We start from the raw sequence: 25,484 nt of genomic DNA, 5'->3' as shown, positions 1-25,484 counted from the left end.
CATTCGTGGAGGCCTGGATGTAACAGGCATCAATAGTAAGGTAGAGGAAAGGCAATTGAGATGGTATGGGTACATAGGACGCAGAGAACCTGAACATATTGTGAACCAGGTGATCGCCATGGATCTTCCTCGAAAGACATCACGAAGACCAAAAAAATCGTGGATTCTTTCTGTAAAGATAACATGATTGGAAGGCATGGCCTAGGTGATGTTTTCCATTATAGAAGGACCTATAACCTGAGGACGAGAAGGGCTGACACCAACATACTACAAAGACGATAAGCTAGGATGAGCCAGGAAGAAAAATAGGCTAGATTTGCAGACAGTAAATACTAAAATAATTTACGAAATTATCCCAGAAGCGTCGATATTTTTTTATTTTACACAAAATATTGTCCCAATAAAGAAATTTATCATAAATTGTACAAATTTAAGATGCCAGTTTTCTGTTTAATATAATTTTTCTTCTTTAAAAATCTATTCGCACCCATATAATGCAAATAACACCGGTCCGGATCAACGCGGTTGATAAGACTTGAAAAAAAGCATTTTCTTTGATGTTTGTACTTTGTACCTGTACATTACGAAACGTTTCATTATATTTCATGTGCTCCGTTATCATCGAATGTTCCAGATTACTCCAGATTTGTATATCTATGCTTTTAAACAAACATTCAACTAAAGCCTTACATAAAATAATAAACTCAGCCAGTGTAACTAAAAATAACACACAATCTTGCAATCGTAACAAAGTGCCTACAAATTTGAACACTCTTTTAATTATCTAAATCTCTTTGAAATGTGTATGTCGATCCTGAACGCTATATCCATCCATGTAGAAAAATTTAACTATACTTCTTAAAATAATAATAATAATAAAACCCTTATCCGCACCCCAATGGTGCATAGGGCACTGCGTCATATAAACGCAGTGTTATCTTGATCGTTTACACATTAATGAAAGGTGATCAGCCCTCCGCTTCAGGTACCAGTCCAGGGTAATATTGAATAAATATTACAGTGAAAAAATCACTCATATTTATTTTTACCCCCCCTGGGAATCGAACCCGGGACCCCCAGAACGGTAGCCGAGCGTGCTGACCATTACACAACGGAGGCGGATTAATATAGTCTTGAAAATATTCTTAAAATAGTCTTGAAAATACTTATATCTGTCGTTTTGAGACAGTTTGTCGATCCATAGTCTCGAGATATTATCATGTTATCAATTTTAAAAAATATAAATGAAAATTACATTTGAAGCACTGACTTAGTGATTTTCCATTTTATAATTAAAATGTAACTGTGCTTTAAAATCACTATAAATATTTTATTAAAACTTAATAATAATGTCCAACGCTTCTTTATCAAGACTGATTAATACTTAATTTTTCAGTCTTGATAAAGAAGCGGTTAGCTTCGAAACCGGTAGACATTATAATTAAGTTATAATAAAATATTTAGAGTGATTTTAAAACAAAGTTACACTTTAATTATATTATTTTAAAAAAGGTAACAGGTATTTCGTCTAGTCTAAGTGTTTTTTTTTTTAATGGTTTTGATGAAAGAATTGTTTGAAATGTACTTTGTTTTTAAAAAATATATTGATATAATCAGTCTACTTTCTATAAACTTAAGCAAATTTTATGTAAAATGCTTTTTGCCAGTATATTTTCGGTCGTAAAGTGAAGGAAATAATAAAATTTTAATTTTAAATGTTTATCTTTTTAACGCAATTCATAATGTATTGGCTAATTATTACTTTATATACTGTAACTATTCCCACTGATAAAAAATAACAAATGAATAAACGTAAGGAACATGTCCTACCTCCTCTTCATCCTTCAAAGTCTGAAGGACACATATTTAATTTAGCTAAAATTTATAGGTACTTAGTTTCACATGCGGTGTTTGAAAATGCTGCAAAATGCATCGAAACACGTCTCTCAATAGATTTTAAGAAATAGTGGTATAAGCCAAGTAAAATTTAAATTTAAAATTGATAGATATTTCAAGAAAGTGACGGCCGAATCAATTAATGAAAACATAAAGTATTTAATATATTTGTGTATGTTTACAGTTATGAAGGGCTTTTTGATTATCCCACCCTACATTCTACGGGAATACAAGAACTACCGAGTTCACATGATGCTAAATACAACAAAATAAAATAATATAAAAAAACTACCACTTCCCGCCTAAAATAGGGGTAGCGTAACATTATATTGATTTTTTTTCTCCCGATCCCACGCTAAAAAATCCCTTACGCGTCATGATCCCAAGTGTCATTTTCGCTCCTCGATTTTTATCGAGTACAAGACCTCACAACGCACTCCAAATTAGGCCTTATTCTGTGCGTATTTAAGAGTCGTTTTGGCTTGTTGATTTGTTTGGTTGGCAGGTATTTAGTCTACGCCGAAATAGGCTTTATCCTCCGCGTTTTTATGTCTCATTTTGGCTTGTCGGCCTGTTTAAATATTAGGGATTGTAACCTATTGTCGGTTTCCATTGTATTCTGGAGGCCGGAGCTATTATTATATTGTGAGAAAAATGTTTAACTCTCAAAATGTGGCAAATTGATAAAAAATACACATAATATTTTAAATATAAATTTGACATATTTAATGAAAACGAGGGCCTAGTGCTTAAATGTTTCCAATCAAACCACTTGTGGATTTTTTCAAATTGAAATGTAAATCTTCGCATCGCATCGCAACATAGTAATTTTATAAACTTTTGTATAATTATTTACTTTATTTACTTACGTATTATATTTCCTGAATCATTTTAAGTATTAGGAAACACCTGATTTTTTTTCGATTTTGTACATCAGTTCTTATCAGTTATCAAAATGACTTTCTTCATAACCCATACATTTAGCAAAGCGCCGAAATAGTTGGTTAATTAATCGTTAGCGCCAACCACGACTAGTTTGACATCGCATAGTTTTGTGATAATCACATCCACCCAAGGTTCTCAATAATTAGAAGAAGACACTGACCTTAACTGGGATAATAAATATATTCAAACGTGGATCTTATTAACCTAAATAATTCATAAATTTTTACACAACCTTCATTAAAAAAATATTATGTTATTTTGCATAAATTTGTCGCATTTGGCTTTTAGTGTCGACATATAGTGTTACACTGAAGTGCTTCTATATTTCCATTGATTACAATATTTCTCGATAATTTCCTTATTTGTCTTTCTGCAACTGTGCGGAAATTGTTTAGCGTTAGTCTTGCCGCACGCGGAAAACTCCCGTATTCCGAATTCGGAATAACGTATTTTCATTTAGGGAGGAATATCCTACGTAACACATACTAACTAACTTACCATCACGCCGCTTCTCCGCGAGGGTAGGCAGAGAGAAAAGAACGCTATACCACCCTGTATTTGCAAACATTATTCGCCTCTTCCACATTATGCATCTTGTCATACATACCTACCGATTATTTCGACTCCTGGCCCAGTGTGTAACACATTCTACAAATAAAGTTTTTTTTTTAGTTTCTCTTTGTACTTGTTTAATTCCAAAAAAATCTATTATTTCATTCATCATTTTTATTTACAAAGTTCGCCTAGTAAAAAAATAGTAATACTTTGTCAATATGTAATAAAATCATATTCTGTGTGAACCAACCTCGAGTTCGGAATACATATTTTCCATTCGATTTGATTCATTTTCACCCGTGTGCGGTAAGGCTAAATGTTACCTTCTACCGGTAGTAGATTTACGTTTCCTTGTCTTCTTGTTACTTCCGGTCGCCTTGTGTAACTGATTCTATTACTTTGATTGATATTTGCATCAAATTAGTCACGTAATACGTATCTATTGCGCCATAAGATAATTGAGAAAACGTTGTAAATCATACTTTAGTCTGTCTCCATGTTTTAGGATAACTTTATTTTCTTATCAACCTTTGACAATCTATTACTGTTATTACCCATTTATTGTGTAGTGATTAGCGCCCTAGACTACCATGCTGGAGGTCCCGGGTTCGATTACCAAGAGGGTCAAAATAAATATTTGTGATTTTTCAGCTCAATGTTTATATAATATTACCCTGAACTGGTACCTGAAATGCAAGGCTGATGACCTTTCCTTTATGTATTTAACGATCAAGATGACACTGCTTCTATACGATGCAGTGGCCTATGCATCATTGGACGCGTATAAGGGTTAGAAGATATTTTGAAATATATCACTCCTGATGACCTTTCCTTCGTGTATTTAATGACTAAGATAACACTGCTTCTATACGATGCAGTGGCCTATGCATGAATGGGTGCGGATAAGGGTTAGAAGATATTTTGAAACTTATCACTCCTACGATTGTTTGTTTGTTATAGACTAGATCAGGAGATCGAATTAAGAAACCGAATTACACAACGACTTATTTAAAAGAAGTCGTTCATTCGGTTCTTGGATCGTGCATTGCATATTTCTACCTTCTAATATGTTAGACAATTTGACGTCAAAAATGTTAGCTGGAAAGAAATACAAGCCGAGAAAAAGTAATGAATACCATCCCAATCGGATGACGAAAAAGTAACAATTATCGATTAGTAACATCTTTATTATAAACATATTTTTGTATCGATAGAAATCGAATTAACAGTTTTCCCGATATTAATACGAACTAATGAAACAGAGCACCGTGTCGTTTCTTCTTATTATTTAATAATATTTTCTTTTACGCCTTCTCAGTGAACACATCTTCATAATAATATTTTTTGTTTGATCTGCCCTTCCGGAGTTTCGGGTCCTGTGCCGTCCTCCTTTCATATAGCAGGCAAATGTACAAATACATGACAACATCCCTTCTTTCTGAGGTACCTAACTGTCGAACTGAGAACGCAAACACATATTTTTATTACAAGAAATCATCAACATTATTGTAAAATAACACTGGCCAACAATTTAGAACTTTTATTTTGTAACTGGCATGACAATACCTGATCTTTATGCACTTTGCATAGCTGAATTCAAAAACGCATTGCTGGAGATGAGGGCTAGAATTTTCATTGCAAATTGAATCGACGACAATGGACAATAACTAACAACCAAAAAAAGTAAAGAACTGTTTCGAAAAAAATCCTATATTAATGTAACAGTTTCACTTTTTTAAAACCATTTCTATCTGCAATCCTTTACAAAACTCAAGATTATCAAGTGGTCGTGAAAATCTAAGAAAACGTAATATTGTATGTTTTGATGTTATCTTGAACCCTTCTTGTGAATGTTCTTTAAAAAACAGTATTTTAAATATTATAATTAAAAGTAACTTTTTTTAAATTATAAAATGGAAAATCACAAAGTTGGTGATTCAAATATAAATTATATACAATTTAAAATGTTGACGATCCCAGCCGTATACAGTTATATGGTCCAAAGACATCAGGTAAAAATCCGACTACTTTTTGTTGTTTCGTCTGCAGATATACCCACTTTGGAACGATCCTGTACCCAAATAACCAAATAATAGGTACATGGAACGACCACTTTCAACCATTATGATACTAAGTCGTATCGTCTCGTCGACCGGGAAACCTTAGAGGAGACTTAAAACGACACATTCACCCTCGCAACGCGAAGCAGTCCTGTCTCTAAACAATTATTACTATTACAAGTCTATATAATTATCGATAATTAGATTGAAGTTAATTGTACAACGCCTGACTGTTTTAAACGGTCGGTTCTATTTATAAACAGTGTCAATCGACAATACTTTTATTGATTTTTAATTCAAGAAATATTATACTTGTTTTTGTGATACACACAAATATTTTTACTAAGCCTAATGGATAATATTTGAAAGTAGGAATTAAGTTGTAGCAAAGAGGGATTCGAACCTAGAGCTTCTGACATACCCACGGGACCACAACCCAAATTTTCGATATCATTTGTTAATGGACCAGTCTGAATGTAAGTTTTCTTAGATGGACCCAATAACACAATTTTTTTCTTTTTCTTATTCTTACCCCTATCCGCACCCAATAGTGCATAGGGCACCGCACAGAATCGAATATATGTGATCTTGATTGTTAATCACATGTAGGCAATTTTATCATAATTGCGCTAACATATCAATGTGAAAAATCACTTATATTTGTTTTAACCCCTCCCCCGGAAATTGAATTCGGGACCACCAGGTTGACAGCCAAACGCGCTAACCACTACCCCACACTATATTTTCAAGTTTTCTCCTTCCATCCTTAAATATACCCAAATCTATAATCGTTTACTAACACCGATTTTCAGAATGTCAGACTGTCTCCATTTTTTATGTATCGCTTTTTAGAGCACAAAAACTCGCCCCTAACTGGATGATAGAAGATATTTACAGAATTAGCCTTATGTACCGATGTTTTCTGGGGTAAATATTTTTTTGTCGATGGTATCCCATTTTTTCTGACTTCGTCGCTTCCTGGCATTTCTAAATTAGAACGGCGACGCTTTAAGGTCGGTTCACATCGCGTGCTCGGTCGATAATTACTCACATTAATAGAAACGGGGTAGGTAGTACAACTATGTGTGCGTTACACGTGCATTTCAGTATTGCCAGCGCTGATATTTCGGTTTCTTTCAACTAACTTCAATCATTTCAGTATTCATCTTTATCAAAGGCCTTTTTAGGTAATATTTAGCACCAATTAGTACTTTATAAATTGGCAAAAAATATATTTATTAAGACTCCATTGAGCAAAATTATTAGCAATATTTTTATTTTATTTGGAAATTTTACAGAATAGTTACATTAATACACTTACAATAATGAGTAACAAAAAACAGGTATTTGTAACATTCCATTTACAAGATTTCACATATGTCATTTATTATAAATACCTTGAAGAGGGACGGGAGGGAGGAAAAGGGGAAAAGGGGAAAAGCGAAAGATCAAAGCTCAAGTCAAAGACAAAAATACAAATAAACATACCTTCTTCACAGATAAATACCATACGTAGGTACCTAATTCAAGTAATATGGATACAATCATCAAAAAATAATCCAGATCACATTTCTAGGCTTGAAAATTCATTGTATCTTTCACGAAGATACAAAATGGTGGCCCAACATTACGGACTGCGATTGAAAAACACGTTTCAATATCGTTAATTATTAGTTTCGTATTATTACGACTCGGACCGTAATATTCTACACGACCTTTATGATATGAACCTACTTACCAACATGTAGTTCAAAAGTCAATATCGATATTCTCGTATAAATTTTGGACGCGTTCTTATTGAAGTAAATAAAATATCTCGCATACCGCGATGCAATTTGGTTTTCCGTTCATTTTATTATTTATTCATGTTTATTTCATGATTTCCAACGCAATTTCTATTAGAAAAACTAAAGTTATTATGTATACGACTCCATTATATTGCTATTAATACTTTATTTTGACTCAGGCGGTTTTAAAATTAAAATTTATATTTAGGAGCATAGGGAAATTGAACAGACAATTTTCGAGTTTCTTTCTTTACCGCTCGTCAAATCAAAATTATTTTAACACTAAAAATAAGTAGATAGTGAAGTATTGGCCACTTCGAATTTGCGACAATACTTTCTGCCTCATACACACACGTATTGTGGGTGTACCATACAATCGCAACTGTTTTTGCAATGCACATGGGTGAAAATCGAAGAATCGCCTTTCGCAGAAAAGAAATCTCGAGTGACAGCTACACGGGTACCTCCGTACAATACATAGTGTGGGTACCTACGCGCGTGCGCGGTGCATTTTTCCTGCAAAAGCCCGCGCCGTGGAAATCGAAAACTGAGCGCGTTCGAACGTCAAACTTAACCACTCCGCTGATTTCCCGATCGCTTTAAAAGGTGTAATTTGTAAATAAAATGAAAAGAAAATTAAACATACCCTTTGACGAAGAACAGTAATGAATGTCAACACTTTTTGGTTATTTATGTAACTTTCAGACGTTCAGAGAATATACGCCATATATCAATGTGTATTTTGACCAAAATAATATTTGGTCCGTTCTTGGTTCTTACTTACTTCCTATAAGTATTAATATTACCGAGAGTTTTTTTTAGTTTGAAGGGTTGTTGTACCTTCATGTGGTTTACAAAGACGACTTTTTTCACCAGAATAATTATTTTTGATTAATTGATATTTAATCACACATAGTTAAAAAGCAGAAGTTATTTAGTTAAATTTTAATGGCTCACTCGAAAACAACTGACGTAGATTTTTGACAAAGGTCTCTTCTATTCTTCTGCATCTATTTAGGATTCAGTAGATACGTAAGCACTACAAGGTTTTAAGGCGTATTCTATGTTTGAATTGAGTTTTTTTTTTAAACGTTATATAAACAATTTTCTGAAATGATATTTTTGTATTTTTTTATTAACGTGCTCGCAGTTGCACTGGCTAAGTATTAAACAATTTATAAATGACTTTGACATTCCTCTTTCCCGCTCTGATTTCTCCGCGCGGTTTCCACGAGTGTAAAAGAGAGAGGAGTACCGCGGTAGATGAATATAGAAAATGTAGTTTAATGTGTATTACGGTTGTGTGTACGTGTCGAGAGCATACACTAAATATCTGTCCTGCCGACGTGACCGTGTCCCAAATATCGCCTTTTTGTTTCGGCAAAAAATACCGTATTTATGGCATTTTTACTCCGTCAAGGCGAGCTGATAAATTACCAAAGTGCATACGGCGACGGCTCGGGCACTTGCACTAAGCAATAAGCGAGCGACGAGATGAAATGACACCATTTTGCGTTAATGCGCGACACCGGTTGTTCTCTTACAATTTTTGGTGATAAAACCTCACGTTTTCTCGAGACTTCAATTCCAGATTATTTGACGATAGCGGCATTAGTAACATAAGATAATTTTATTATCTTATGTTACTAATGCTCCAATTTTGTTTGGATCCAGTGAATCCATTACAGAAAAGAGAAATGTACTAGTAAATGCAACGTTCAAAATGAATAAGGTAGCATCTTTCCGAACACCATTGTACGCGTAAGTCCTTTTCTGTGCTAACAGAGGTGTGGTTTTAATTTGAGTGGTAAATATCGATTAAAATCGACCATTAACGCAACGGTCAAGAAAAAAAACACCGGACTATATGAAGTATAAAACGGTTCGCGATAAAAATTCGGCGCGAGCGTGAGAACCGAACTGTTCGTATATGTTACGTAAGTTAGTTATCCCGAGAAATTGATTTGTCTTTAGACTCGCGATAAGTGCCGAGTATTCCGTTGCAGGAACGAACAGACCAGCCGAGTGGCCGATAGAGAATCGACGCCATTACGCCACAATTCGAATGTGGAACACAATTTCTTTTTGCCCGCCGAAGCAGACCAAACATGACGTAAAGCGACCGAAGAGCGAACGTACAAATTGTCGCTCGGCTCTATGATAAACAGATAGAAAGCGCATAGAGCGACACGACTCGGAGCAGCGGCGATAACTGTTTCATTATTTGTATCATTACTCGTCCGTTACGTAACTTCCTAGACTTTCAATCGCGGACTGATCGAAAGGCTTCAAATCGGCAGAAATTGTGACGCGACCATTCACCGCACAATCGAAACCAAAACAGAACGTCCGACATTTACCTGCGGTACATACCGAATTCATTCAAAGATATTTTTTTATAGCTAAACGTACTCTTTTTTGTGAATTTCTCAGCTCATCTATGTATGTGTAATACTACCGCACTTTGGGTGCCTATCATTGTTCGCCATTCTTCGAATAAGGTTCAGGTAGCGTAAACGATAATGTACCAAAAAATCGGCCGTAGATTTAACATATTATACTAGCGAGTAGTGAGTTCTCCGATAGGCTAACTCAGTTTATAAAATAGAGCAAAATGCAAAAATATCTCTTGTGTTGATTGTTGACGCTGCCTTTATGTTATGCAGCGCTGGGTAAAAAACACGAATGCTCCGATGATAAAGTAAATTATTCTTTCCGCAGTTTGAGTCGCTAGATTTCTGTATCTATAAATTATTCCGATTTCATATTGGTGGCACCGCGCGAGCAGTAGGTGCATCGCGTCCGCTAGACGGCACAGCGCTTCATTAACCTTCAATCCGCCACGGAGCTTTCCGACGGACATTATGTACACAAAACCTCGCGTAATTACCATTCTCCGATATTTTATGTCGTTCCATCTGTCAAAATAGTCGTTATTCCTACACAGCCGTGCGACGGATTGTATTTTTTTAAATCTCCCGTTGTCGAGAGCTACCTAGCCGTACTGGCAAGGATAGGCCGCGAGGTTCTTGTAGACCTCGAGAAAACTGCTACCGATCGGTTGATAGTTCGCGACATTGAAGCGACACGGTACCGACTGCACTCGGGGAGGTGGTAATAAGTCGCGTATATTATTAGCTATATTAATTACGCGCATCTCTTCTAGAACACCTCGCGCATGCCGTCGGTTTACATACCCGCTCCGGCTATTAATACTCGGTGGCTGGAGAGCGAGGGCCCGCGGAACTCGAAGCCGCGGGTGTTTGGTTAGCTGCTATGGTAATGCGTCTCTTTGCCGATCGATTCTGCCCGCTTTGTCTCTTATTAGTTAATCGGATAAGAATCGATAAATACGCTCTACTAGTGTACATGTATGTCTCCTGAGCGTCCTCCGCTCCTGGTGACAGCGATCTCTCGCCTTGCCTGACCGTGCGCTTTCTGTCCCCAGGTATGGCGGCATGCCCGCGGCGGGCGGCATGAACGCGGGCGGGGAGACGCAGTACGGCGCCGGCCCCGCCCCCCCCGCCTCCGCGCCCTCGGCCATGGTGGCCGCCGCTTCCCCCGCAGGCCTCACCATGCAGGACACGCAATCCTTCAACCAGGTAACTACCTATCCTCGCTCTCGCCTAGCAGCGCGCGCCGTCGGCCGAAGGAGCTCCCCACTGACCGTGTCTCTCTTCCAGATGCAGAATAACATGGGGATGGGCAACCCGCAGTACGGCAACATGAACGGTTACGGGCAGCAGCGCGGCCACAACCCCAACGCGAGCTCCATGGGCGGCATGGGCGGCATGGGGGGCATGGGCAACATGGGGTCCATGGGCCAGAACGGGATCGGGCCCGGGCCCGGCATGAACCCGATGGCGCAGATGGCCAACATGGGCATGGGCGGCATGCACGCGGGCGGCATGATGCAGGGCCAGCTGGGGCAGATGGGCAAGATGGGGTCGTACCCGCGGCGGCTGGCGCCCTACCCGTCGCCGGCCATGCACATGGGCCAGAAGCGGCAGCAGGGCTACATGAGTCCGGGCGCCGCGCAGTACCCCGCGGGCTACGGGGGCGCGCGCCCGTTCCAGGGCCAGTACCCGCCGCAGCAGGCGCTGGGGCCGGGCGCCTTCGGACCCGCCATGCGCGCCGGCGCGCGCCAGGGCACGCCGCCCTACCCGGCGCAAGGCCAGTACTTCGGCAACGGGATGGGCGGCGGCTTCGCGGGCCACCACCAGACCAACGGCGGCGCCTACCCCGCTGGGCAGGGCTACGCGGGCGGCGCGCAGTACGGCGAGGTGCGCGGCGTGTCCTACCAGCACAGCCCGGTGCCCGGCAACCCCACGCCGCCGCTCACGCCCGCCGGCAGCATGCCCCCCTACATCAGCCCCAACGCCGACGTCAAGCCCAACTTCAGCGAGCTCAAGCCTCCGCTCCCCATGCAGAGTGAGTACCTCCCCATCCGTAATATTATACATATTGGCAGGCCTGTCCGGCCAATGTCGCCTCTCAATCTGAATATAACAGACTAAAGTAGACGCTTATTTTTTTCTGCAATATAATTATTTCATATTTGCGAGATGATAATCTGCCATCAAAAGTATGTCCTACGTCGAAATATTTGTTTATTTCAATTATGTAGTAAGAATGACTGTCAAATGTAATTTTACTTTTATCTAAATGAAGCGTTAGTCACTAGTTGCTACGCTCTTGAAACAAGTTCGGTTATTGTGTCGCAGTGTGTAAATAGATATAATTTTATCTTGTTGATAGAGTTTTCTCACATTTGCAATAGCAAAAATACATTGAAAAAGGTCACCGATTCATTTTTATCATTCGCGTTCGTTTGTACTTGTCATTAACAATGGACAAATAAAATTCTCGTCGCGAGTCGGAAGCAAAACGTCCGTAGGACATAGTGGAAGTGTCGTACGTAGGCTTGTCTCGTTTCTTGTTAGTCGCTAGTTCCCACAGGTGTTATTGTCTGGTAGTCTGACAATGATTCTTGGGAAAGCCATTGCCAAGATCATAACAGTTTCTTGTTCATTGTTTGCAGTTTATTTTATTGTTCTCGCTGTATTTTTGTTGTACGTAACCGAGTCCGATACATTTGTTCATTATTTTGTTGATTTTCATTTCAGATGACGAGCTGCGCTTAACATTCCCAGTTAGAGATGGCATCATTCTACCTCCCTTTAGACTAGAACACAATCTCGCTGTTAGTAATCACGTGTTTCAGTTGAAACCCACGGTTCATCAAACTTTGATGTGGAGGTTAGTATATCATTCTCCGTACTGCATATTTATGACAAAGAAATGCATCATCTCACTTTGGTCACACTCCTGTTACCAATAATGCTAACTGAAACTATTGGGTTGATGCAAAAGTTTTGACCGTTTTTTACATATATTTTTTTCTTAATTTTTTTTCTTATGTTTTATTTATTTAATAAATTATATAATTTCCATCAGTTCTTATAACCTTCTCCCATCTTTCTATAAACTTATTAATACCAGTAGTATAAAATTCCGTGGATTTTAATGCGAAAAATGAAGTAAGGGATGTTTTTACCTGCTCTATTGAATAATTTTTTTCATCATTTAAATTTTTTTGCAGTGATTGGAATAAATAAAAATCAGAAAGAGCAAGATCTGGAGAATACAGTGGATGCTTGATAACATCCCAATTTAACTCATTTAGCTTGTGTTGGGTCATCATAGCCACATGTGGTCGCGCGTTGTCGTGATGAAACACTGCCCCTTTTCTGTTTACCAATTCTGGTCTATCCTTTTGAAGGACCATGTTCAATTTGGATAATTGCTGACAATATCGTTCTGCTGTACTTGTCTTATCGTGTTCCAAGAGTTCAAAATACACAATACCCTTATTATTCCACCAAACACAAAGTATAACTTTTTTTATGGATTTCGGCCTTCGAAGTTGTTAATGGGGCTTGTCCAGGTATAGTCCAATGTCTTTTTCTTGTCACGTTGTTGTACACGACCCATTTCTCATCTCCCGTCACCAAACGATGCAAAAAAGGTTCATGTTTTTGTCTCGCACTCAAAGCAACGCGCGTTGAAACACGATCCAATAAATTGGCAGCCGACAATTGATGAGGTATCCAAACGTCGTACCGCGAAACCATTTCCATACGCTTCAAATGTCTTAATGCGATTGTTTGGTTGACTCCCATCATTGACACAATCTCCCTGATGGTTAGACGTGGATTGGTGTCAATTATGACTTTTAATTCGTCGTCATCAGACTTCAATGGCCGCCCGGTACGTAGTTTATCAATGAGTGAAAAATCTCCAGATCGGAATTTTGCAAACCATCTTCGTACCTGTCGAACTTTGATGACATCTGCTCCATACACTTCACAAATGTTTTTGGTTGCCACACTCGCGGTATTGTCTTTACGGAATTCATAAAGTAAACAATGACGTAAATGCACTTTATCGAACGACATTTTGAAAAAATACAAGGGGTTATTACTGGACTCTGGCCAGGCCAAAACTGAATAGAAAGGAGAGGGAAAGCATCCTTTTTACAATGGAATCATAAAAAAGAAGATACTTTTCATAATTTATGAAAAAAAAATTTTTTACCTGGGATCATAAAAAACGGTCATTACTTTTGCATCAACCCAATATTTCAGGCCACTCAACTTGACTAAATATTTTCTTTTACCACATTTTTCAACGTCAAGTAATCAGTGATGGAGTTATATGATTGATTGGTTTGCCATTAACTTTGTAAAATAACAGATGATCTAAATATAAAATATAAAACACTTGTATACGACCACTTTTTGAATTTATTATTACACAACTGTTCTGAGAACATCTGCAGTTGTCGAAACTAATTGTGTTTACATTAATAAACCCAAAAATATGCTTTTAAGTGTTTTAAATTTTACACTAAAATAATTAAGAATGTACATTATAATTTAAGTTCTACTTTTTTTATTGTTTTTTTTAAAAAGAGAAATATTTGTGTTTTTGTTATTTACACAAATAATTTAATTTCACAGTATTTCTGTGAGCCTAAGCGGCTCATTATAAGAAATAGGTATCAAATTGTGGTAGAGTGGGTTCAAACCGAGAAACTCTGACTTGAGTCTGCGACACTAACCACGGGACCACAACCCGACACTAGGATTTTAAGTTTTTCGCCAGCATGACAGTCATCACATTGTGGCAATCATCGTTACCCTTGATGATACAAATTCAATGTAATTTAATTATTTCATTAATTGATTCAGCAGTAACTGTGGTAATATGTATGCATTTTAAATTAAAGTTTTACTTGGTAAATACCACTATTTCTTAAAATCCATTGTGTCACGTGTTTTGATGCATTCCACATAATTTTCAAATACCGCAAGTAAAATAGATATAACCACAAAGTGACTGCCGAATCAATTAATGAAATGATTCATTTACACTGATCGGGTCTTCTAAAAAATTTATGAACAAATTTAGATTTCTATACATCTAAATCCTTGTTTTCTTCTTCTTCAGACTCCGTTTTTGTTGTCCTGTTCTTTTCATAACCAACACTTGATATTCCTCGCAGGTCGGACCTGGAGTTACAACTGAAATGCTTCCACCACGAAGACCGGCAAATGAACACCAACTGGCCCGCCAGTGTTCAAGTCTCGGTCAACGCAACTCCCCTCATCATCGACCGAGGGGAGAACAAGACCTCGCATAAGCCCCTCTACCTGAAGGACGTCTGCCAGCCCGGCAGAAACACCATCCAGATCACCGTGTCCGCCTGCTGTTGTGTGAGTACCCAGCCCCTGAAATTACAAGATTACCCTAATGCTTATTCAACAATACTCTGGACTGGTACCTGAAGCGGAGGGCTGATCACCTTCCCTTGTGTTAACGATCGAGATAACACTGCGTTTATATGATGCAGTGCCCTATGCACCATCGGGTGCAGATAAGGGTTTAAAGAAGAAGATATTACAACAAAATGGCTATAGCTCTCTTCAAAATATTTATTCATACTATTCTTCAATGTCTGCCTCCGTAGTGAAATGGTCAGCACGCTCGGCTACCGTTCTGGAGGTCCCGGGTTCGATTCCCAGGGGAGGTCAAATGAATATAGGTGATTTTTTTCACTCTAATATTTTTTCAATTTTACCCAGGACTGGTACCCGAAGCGGAGGGCTGATCACCTTTCCGTCATGTGTTGACGATCAGGATAACACTGCGTTTATATGATGCAGTGCCCTATGCACCATTGGGGTGTGGATAAGGGTTTTAAGAAGAAGATTCTTCAAATCCTTATCCGCACCCGATGCATAGGGCACTGCATCATATAAACTCAGTGTTATCTTGATAGTTAACACTTGAAGAAAAGGTCATCAGCCTTCCGCTTAAGGGACCAGTCCAGGATAATATTGAATTAATAGTAGAATGAAAAAATCACTTATATACTAATCGTAATAAGTAACCAAGAATATTTGTCTGGTTTTCGGTAGTTTTGTGCAGAAACCCAATGTTACTTGTGAATCCATTTGTATGAATATCATTTGGCATCAATTTACTCGTACATGTGTTAGCATTGTGTAAGTTACACAGGCTAGTACGGGTATGTAACCCCGAAGCCCCTAACTATCACTGCTATTCTCCTTTTGTATACATATAATTTGTTCTCTATTTGTTTTCCAAAATTCTGCTTTTGAGGGATGCAATCGTTAAATTTGATGGGATACAGGCAACGAAAGTTAAGGAGCTCAGGGGGAAGGACATTACTGGGATGTTGGAAAGGAGATGGATGAGGAAAAGTATATAGAAAAAGGAGAATAGTAGCAATGGTTAGGGAAATCGGACTTACATACTCGTACTCTTGTTTGCTTGTGTAAGGCTGTACTACTAATATGTGTAATAAGTTGAAAAATATTTGAGTAATTATATATTCTGACTGATTAAACAGTTTATTGTTGATATCGGTTATTCCGTGACATTCAACAATTTTGTTTTGCTGCGTTGCGCGACATCTGTCTAAACAAAATATTATGCATATAATTTATATTTGAAGCAATAACTTTGTGATTTTCCATTTTATAATTCAAATATAACTTTGTCTTAAAATCACTATAAATATTTTATTATTTGATTAAATTATAATATTACTTAATTATAATGTCTACCGGTTTCGAAGCCGATTAATACTAAAACACTATCTATTTAACAAAATTCAAAATATTTTGGCCGTTAGGCATTAAATTGGACATTATAATTGAGTTGTAATAAAATATTAATTCTACTTCTAACCGTTATCCACACCCAATGGTGCATAGGGCACTGCACCGTATAGAAGCAGAGTTATCTTGATCGTTAAATACACGAAGGAAAGGTGATCAGCCTCCCGCTTCAGGTACCAGTCCAGGGTCATACTAAATAAATATTAGACTGAAAAATCACTAATATTTATTTTGGGAACCGAACCGGGACCTCCAGCATAACCTGACCACTACAGTATGGAGGCCGACAAAATATCATAGTGATTTTAAAACAAAGTTATATTTTAATTTTAACTCATACCACTCTGTAGGCCAGACATTCTGGCCCATATGATTCTAGTAGGCAGCTCCGTGGGCCACAATGTCTGGCCCGGCGCAGGTATAACTTTAATCACTGATTTCTCCATCACCCAAGTATATCTACATGGTCATACGAATTGCCAGACAGAGTGTCCCAAAATAAGGGAACCAAAATATTTATTTTTATGGTAGACAAATGTTGCATTTTTTTGATCAGAGTAGCTGATCAGTTATGAGAAAAAATGGTCAGAGTGGAAAGGGTTAAAATATTACGCATTTTATTATGACGGTGGATGCTACGCTTGGATGGCTTGACGCTGGCCAATATCTGTATTCGACGGATTCTCCAGTTCTTTGGACACGTTGCGCGTGGCAACGAGGATAGCCTGGAACGACTAGTTGTGATCGGTAGCCTGGAGGGGAAGAGAGGGAGAGAAAGATCCCCCACACGATGGACCGATCAAATTAAGGCAGCAGCAGGCACCCCGGTGGTTGGAGCGCTACGTGCAGCGCAGTCAAGGGATAACTGGAGAAGAGTTATTGGTTCTGCAAGGGTCACACCCTCATCAATGAGGAATAAGACGGAGAAGAAGAATTATGACGGTGAGTTTCAATATGGCTTAATATTTTTGTTCCAGTCCCACCTGTTTGTCCTGCAACTGGTCCACAGGCCGAGCGTGCGGAGCGTGCTGCAGGGGCTGCTGCGCAAGCGGCTGCTCACGGCGGACCACTGCATCGCCAAGATCAAGCGCAACTTCAGCCAGACCAGCTCCAACGGGGCCAGCGGGCCGGGCATGCAGGAGCGCGACCGGGACGCGGTGGAGCAGACCGCGCTCAAGGTCTCCCTCAAGTGCCCCATCACCTTCAAGCGGATAACCCTGCCCGCGCGAGGCCACGACTGCAAGCACATACAGTGCTTCGATCTGGAATCCTACCTGCAGCTCAACTGCGAAAGAGGTTCATGGAGGTGTCCCGTTTGCAAGTAAGTCGGATTTTTAACGCTTTCTCTGGAGTCAGCTTGTATAGGCAATTTGCTGGGCAGGGCTGATACGTGTCACGCATACATCCCGTCAAGTTTTCTAATATTAATAATTTGCAATATTGAGGCCTTACTCGCAAACATAGAATTCAATCAGCGGCTGACCGCCGGAGAGGAAACTCGTCTCTTCACGCCCAATTGTTTTAAAGAATGTATATTAGATATTTTTTTTATTTTTTAGAATATGTAAAAAATATTTAAATATGGAAAAAGTATTTTTATAATTTTATTTAACTCCTGAACTTTCAATAACTCTTTTTTTTTTCAAAACCACATAATTATTTCGAAGAAAATTTATTTATTCAATGCAAAAATTATGTTTTAAGAAAAAAGTTAGTTACGTAAAATGTTACCTGGATTTAGAGAAAATTATGTTGCGATTTAATAAATACTGGGCCTTAAAAGCATTTAATTTGTGGTTAGACACTTTTAGATTTTCACAAAAATGTTAGTGATGGTAGTATATAACCACTCACGGAGATTTTCAGTAATTCATATAGCTAATTTTCGTCAGATACTACCTCAAGGGAGCTTCACTGTGATCAAAGTGGGGAAAAGGAAATTGGCAAAATGATAAACAAAGAAATGCATTTTTATTTTTTTAAATATCACTTCACTCTCACTGTTTCTAACTGCCGGTGGAAGTGTATTACACGCTATCAGACTTGTAACAGCAAATACACGGTTGTCAAATTTAGTGCGCTAGTTGCTAGGTTGTAAGATCACTTACCCATGGCAGTTGTTGTAGCCAAAGCGTTAAACGTCTTTCATCCAATTTGTCTAGAATACGCAGCTCTTTTAAATACTCGTAGCAGTATCATGTATTACTGAAGCATGGCATAGATACTAAACCTTCTATTCCATCTATCAATGATCCAATTTGTCTAGAATACGCAGCTCTTTTAAATACTCGTAGCAATATCATGTATTACTGAAGCATGGCATAGATACAAAACCTTCTATTCCATCTATCAATGATCCAATTTGTCTAGAATACGCAGCTCTTTTAAATACTCGTAGCAGTATCATGTATTACTGAAGCGTGGCATAGATACAAAACCTTCTATTCTATCTATCAATGACTTAGTTTTGGTCTCTCGACATGTGTATTTCCACATTTCATTGGTTGCTACAATAAACGTATTCTTGTTTCAGTAAACCCGCCCAATTAGAAGGCTTAGAAGTGGACCAGTATATGTGGGGGATCCTCAACACGTTGAATAACTCGGATGTTGAGGAAGTCACGATAGACAGCGGAGCCAACTGGAAAGCAGCTAAGAACCCCGCTACTTCTGGCATTAAGGTAAAGATCAAACTTCAACGCATCACATTTTATTCAATTATTATTGCGGTATAAATTTTTTATCTTCTTACCGTTTGAAATACTAGATCATACTAGTATGGCCCATCTCGGTGGGCTATCCGTTTTATAATGAAAATATAACCATTTCAGGTGGTTATTTTTTATGCCGGCGGACTGCTGGCGAATTTATTGATTCGGCATTAACATTGTGGAATGACATGTTTTTTATTTTTTATAAATTAAACACTTGTAATAAACCACTTAATGAGTTTTATTTTTACACAGTGTGTAAAAATAAAACTCATTAATTGGTTTATTACAAGTGTTTAATTTTTAATAAATAATTAATATAATATTCATATTAAAACATTGGATAATTCCTTCTTTTCTGCCTTTGAAATGAGGCCGGCGCAGGAGGTAAAATTACCCTTCCCGCCGTTAAGCATCAATCGACCAGACAGTTAGAAATATCTTTCCCGCTAAGTGTGTTAATATTTTTTAATTTTGATACTCGCAGCAGGAAGATGACAATGACATGTGCATAAGCAAGCGCGGCAAGGCGATCTCTCCCGGCTCCATGACCCTGCCCACCATGAACAACTGGGAGATGAACCAAGCCCTGTCTCCGTACCTGCCGCCCGACATGAACACCATCGCCAGCGGCTCCATGATGAGCTCCTCCTACAACCAGCAACAGCAGCACCGCAACGGGCAGAGCGGCTACGAGTTCGGCAACTCGGGGCCGGGCAGCAACGAGTACTCGGGGGGAGGGGGGCCGCTGTCGCACCTCAGTGACAGTGTCAACTCCCTCGACCCGCTCAACGCCATGGAGAAGAGTCTCAATGAACAGGTAACAACCAATACTAATCCCTCCATCGTTTAGGTGGTCTTCCTGGGGGTCTGATCCCGCTTATGCTGCTGTCCGCTGCTATCCTCACCACTCGATCCGAATTCGCTCTTCCAACATGATTTCTCCAGAAACATCTTCTTTCTCTTCCCCATCGCACAACATCTTCAACGTCGCAGATTTTTCTTATTTCGGAGTTTCTAACTCTATCGCGAAGTGTTAGGCCTGCAATGGGTCGTAGAGTCTTCATTTCGGATGTCCTAAGAAGGCTTTTTGTTCTCGCGGTGTCGGCTCTTGTTTCCGTGCCGTATGTCAATACTAATCATAATGACAAAAGTCACAGAAATGCTGCGAACCTCTACAGATTATTATTCTGTAGCCTACAAGATGGACTCGAGAATTCTACGATGGAGACCTTGGGAGAACAAAAGAGGTGTCGGAAGACCCCAAAAGAGACGGTCCGACGATATAGTCGCTGCGGGGGTTAGAAACTATCTGCAAGCAGCAACCAACTGGAGGAAATGGAAAGAAGGGAAAGAGGCCTATATCCAGCAGTGGAGGTCAGAGGGCTCATAAAGAAAAAGAAGAAGAAGCCTAAAAATAGAGATAATTTACATATGTCCCTTAGAAAACATCTCTCACTACATAATAACTTACTTCAGCCTTCTTCTCATAATAATAATAATACATTTGGATAATTAAAATACATAGTACAATTTTCGTAAAATACTACCTCAAGGACGCTTCTTGTGTCCAGTATTGAATAAAGACGTCCCTCTTGGACTTGCACAGTTGTCTGTTGGACGCGACTCTCTTCCAGCGCAGGCCCTCCACTTCCCTAATGTCATCGGACCATCTTGTCTGGGCTCTACCCACGCTTCTGCGTCCTGTTCTAGGCCTCCAATCGAGCACCTTTTTCCTCCATCTATCCTCAGCCATATGTGCGATATGACCTGCCCAGTTCCACTTTAGTTCCGCAATTCTTCGAGTTACCTCGGTTTTTTCCCTCTGGTCTTAAAGGTATTTATGTTTCTTTGTATTCCCAGATGCCGCATACCCCCCACACGCCGCATACGCCGCACACGCCGGGCGGCGGGGGCGGGGGGCACACGCCGGGCTCGGCGCACACGCCCGGGGGCCCCCCCAGCGTGCCCCCTGCCCAGGGGCCGCCCGACCCCGCCCCCCTCACCGACGTGGACATCCCCTCAGACCTTAACTTCGACCCCGCTGCGGTCATAGACGGCGAGGGGACCAATGAAGGGTTGAATGTAAGTTCATACATGTGTTATTTATTTGATGGCACGATCAGGTATGCCAAATACTTGAAAGTGGTCAGGTTAGGAGTCGTAACAATCGGCGGGTATGTATGAGGAGATGCATGAACGTGTAAGAGGCGAAGAATGTTTGCAAAGACAGAGTGGTGTGGCGTTCTATTCTCTCTGCCTACCCCTGCGGTGGTGAAGCGGCGTGATGGTTGGTTCGTTAGTTAGTTAGTTATTTATTTCAAGGAACAGCCTAGTTTTTACCTATTTCTTTCTTATTCATGAGAATATATGCAACACACTGCTATAGAGCCATATTTCCATAGTCTTTAATTCACATTTCTTGAGAGTTAATACATAATGGGTATATAAGCCAAATACATATATGCTTTTAGGACCATAGTCTTTAATTCACATTTCTTGAGAGTTAATACATAATGGGTATATAAGCCAAATACATATATGCTCTCAGTTATTAATATTTATTCAATAAAGAATTTCATTGGTACATATGGAACAGGATAAACACTTTGATAACCTAACCTAACCATATGTGCTGTATTTACCTCAGTCAAGTACATTTTAGCAGCTTACTGTCATCAACAAATAAAATTCTTGCGAATTTGACAATTCAAAGAATAAGCATTTTAAACTATACCTACATCAGGAAAGTTGAGATATTTGTAATGCAAAATATGTATATTACGAGTTATCAGCTGAAATAAATGTTTAGGTATAACTCCTTAAAATGTTAAATCGAAGTGTCGGGTTGTGGTCCCGTGATAAGTGTCGCGGACTCTTGAGTCCGAGCGTCTCGGTTCGAACCCACTCTACTACAATTTGATACCTATTTCTAGTAATGAACCGCTTAGGCTCACAGAAATAGTATGAAATAGAAGTATTTTTGTAAATAATAAAATCACAAGTACTACTCTATTGAAGGATGTAAATTGGTATATTTTTATGGAGATAGGCTGACATTTTTCATTAGCGGGACTTATGTTCTATGATAGATGATATGTCCTGCGGAGTAGAGAAGTAGAACGGTCGATGTAGAAGATGGTTGTGTCCCCAGCTGCTGCCGGACAACGTGGTGGACCCCATGGAGCTGCTGTCCTACCTGGACCCGCCCGGGGGCGCGGGGCTGGGCGAGCTGCTGGCCACGCCGCCCTCCTCCTCCTCCTCGGCGCACTCGCACCCGCTGCGCGCGCCCTCCTCGGACGACATCCTCGCGCTCTTCGAGTGACTGGGTCCCAAGCCCGGGCTCCGGGACCAGCGCAGGCCGCGGGCCATCTCCGACGCCGAGTGCGACGACATCCTCGCGCTCTTCATGTAGCGCCGCGCGCAAGACCCGGTGAACAGTGGCCATAGACAGATGTTACGCGCGTACAAAGTTCCTCAGAAGGCGAAGAGAACGCTCCCGAGTGTTCCCGGGGTCGTTCGTTCTAAACAAACTAGGATAGAGTAACCGACGTGTACTTTAGTCCTCGGCCCGGCTCCGCCCGACTCGCACCTGTACATACGGAGGCGGCGGCGTCGGCTCGAGCGTCGCTAGCGTAAGGGGAAGGATAATAGTTCCTAAACTGTGTCCGGGAGAACTGTACGAGTGGTGAAGTGGATATTCTCGTGGGTTTGAAGAACTTGCATTTTATACCTATAAGACATAGTCTAATAATCTGTACATCTTCCTTCGCCCTCGCCGAGGCTGGAGAGTTCTTAGAAACGAATATTATTATATTTCTTATTTAAATATCAAAGTGCGAAGGTTCGGTTTAAATTATTTTGCGACGTTGTCAAAAATATTATTAAAATTGTATTATTTGTATATAGTTATTCCTAGCTAAGAATACTATTATAATTAGAGAAAACATGGCGGATACTTATTAAATGGCCAGTTTAGTTTAGTATTATTAATGAATAAATCAATTTATATAGAAATTACATATTATGGAAGATTATATATATATATATAAAACAAAATAAAAATATAAATCCATAGTTTTAGCAGTCGGAACCAAAATGTTATCGAATATAAAGTACTTAGCTTTACGATACCGACCCGACGGCTGCCGGGATGTGCTGTAATCCTCGCTTTCTGTTCATTTCCCATTGTTTTTGTGTACTTTAATAATGTAACGGTGCCTCGGCAACGCGACGGGCGGATTGCGCACATCTCGCGGCCTCGGTTCGGTGGCGTGTGCCTCGCACAATCATTACATTCTGACACTCGCATTCAGGACGCGACATCCGCTCACGCGGCGGGTGCACCTACTTCGGGCATTATGCGACGTAAGGTAATGTCTCCGCTCCGGGCCGGCTCGTCCCATCGAGCCGGAGCGCCCGAGTCGCTTCGTCATTTTCCATAAATTCACAAGTATCGTGTTTTCCATTCGCTTATTTTGAAATACAAACATCGCGTGTCTCTAGAAACGGATGTATTTGTAGCAAACATTTGGACACGGGAGTGTTTCCTCGCTATGAACATTTCGTGAAATCTCTTCTAATCTAGAGTATATGTAATGTGATTAATCATCGACTATTATCACTTTTCATTCTATACTTTAACTGTTGCGGTTCTAGCATAGTGATACAAAGAACCTAATACAACCGGCATGGTCATTTAACCGTTTCCCGTTTATCTAGAGCCTTACCAATAATAGATCAAATTGTACGTCTGGGATTTACATTATTATACCGTTTTATAAATGCATCGACAAATTTTATACTGTTTGGAAAATTATTTAAACATCAGTTTATGTTCTTAGTTAAGTGACCATGATTTTACCAAGGGACCTTTCTTCATTTTTAGCCATAAATTAATCGCTAGTAATATTTAAACTGGACCGGTCCGAGCGGCCAATAAACATGTTCTAAATGATACAAAAATTAAGTAAATTTGTCAAATTATAGTTGAAAAGGCCGACAGAAAGCTAAATTAACCGACTAAGATCTGTCCAGGATTATATATTAAGAGTTCAATTCAATCCTGAGCTAGACATTGATAGACATTTTTAATAAAATTATACAATTGTTCAACAAGGAGCCTCGATGTGAAGGTTATCAGGATTCTCCGACTCCGGAGTCGCTAAACATTTGTGCGTAACTTACCGAGGCAATAGTTATGTCAACTAGTAGTTTGGATCAACAACTAGAATCTGTGACTTACCTATTATGATTAAAGTAACATTATATTGTATTACAAAAGAAGCATTACGTTTTTATGTTAATGACAAATAAAACACAGTACATAACAAAATATAATTACAGAACTTTCATTCAAACCCCCACCCTTCAAACCTTCCTAATAACAAAGGTATTCTTTTCCTGAATCCAATACTATGCAGCATTACATTTGTAAAAACGAAAAACAAAAAAAACAATAGTCTATCATTTTCAGCAACCTAAGGATATAAAAAAAAGTCTTCAGCGCTGCACACCCTGCTCATGCAATAATAATTAACAGGGATTAAAACCAGTCAGTTTGGCAGTCGGACTAACTACACCACATGTTAAGAGGATATTCGCAAAGACAGATCTCATTTGCCGGCCAACCGCCGAAGAGGTAACACGTCTTTTCACGCCTGATTTTTTTAAAGAATGTGTATATTGGATATTTTTTTTATAGAATAAGATAACAACCGTTTAATTTTTTCCACATGAATTTCATTTAACCAGCAACCGACCCGCACATGAATAATGTTCACGTGGAAAAAATGAAATAGTTGTTATTTTATTCTATATAGTATAGTTCCACCAACAAATGTCAGTATAAAACTAAAAAGGAATTTTTTTGTTTTTTAGGTCTTTTCAAAAACATATAATTATTTAGAAAAAAACTTATTTTTTCAATGCAAAAATGGTGTTTGAATAAAAAAAAATATGTAAAATGTTACCTGGATTGAGAGAAAATTAAGTTAAAATGAAGGAATACTGAGATTTAAATGAAATTTTGCGACAGAACTTTATCCACCTCCAGTGTATACCAAAATGCTACTCGCCTACCCAACCCCATCCACTATCTAGAGATTTCGACAACAAAGAAAGCAGCTTTTAACTTAATTACCTAACATCCTGAAACTTCTCTTATACGGCTGTGAACATGGCACCTTACAAGGGCCCAGAGCAGCCGTGTACTAATCTTTGAGAATAGGTGTCTGCGGAGAATTTTAGGCGTGCGGTGCTTTGACTTTGTGAGGAATGTAGGACGCAGCAAATCTTGGTCACAACTGTCGTCAAGAAAAG

General features: G+C 39.3%; 1 protein-coding gene across 2 annotated transcripts in view; it reads left to right on the top strand.

Annotated features, from left to right (window-relative positions):
- Nucleotides 1–24,497, top strand: part of tna (Zinc finger MIZ domain-containing protein tonalli) — a 68,267-nt gene extending 43,770 nt beyond the window's left edge. For both annotated transcript variants that reach the window (XM_088261919.1, XM_088261920.1), the window contains exons 3-11: nt 10,692–10,845; nt 10,927–11,674; nt 12,370–12,502; nt 14,811–15,021; nt 17,430–17,773; nt 18,986–19,133; nt 19,651–19,983; nt 21,027–21,248; nt 22,318–24,497. In XM_088261919.1, coding sequence (XP_088118045.1) covers nt 10,692–10,845; nt 10,927–11,674; nt 12,370–12,502; nt 14,811–15,021; nt 17,430–17,773; nt 18,986–19,133; nt 19,651–19,983; nt 21,027–21,248; nt 22,318–22,488 — 2,464 coding nt within the window. In that variant the 3' untranslated portion in view covers nt 22,489–24,497. The remainder of the gene's footprint in view (nt 1–10,691; nt 10,846–10,926; nt 11,675–12,369; nt 12,503–14,810; nt 15,022–17,429; nt 17,774–18,985; nt 19,134–19,650; nt 19,984–21,026; nt 21,249–22,317) is intronic.
- Nucleotides 24,498–25,484: the final 987 nt, after the last annotated feature.

Source organism: Brachycentrus maculatus, unplaced genomic scaffold, assembly GCF_059751285.1.
Source record: "Brachycentrus maculatus isolate JH-2025_06_01 unplaced genomic scaffold, ASM5975128v1 h1tg000169l, whole genome shotgun sequence".
Lineage (NCBI taxonomy): Eukaryota > Metazoa > Arthropoda > Insecta > Trichoptera > Brachycentridae > Brachycentrus > Brachycentrus maculatus.
The sequence above is the reverse complement of the archived record's forward strand: the minus strand, read 5'-3'. Positions and strand labels throughout refer to the sequence as shown.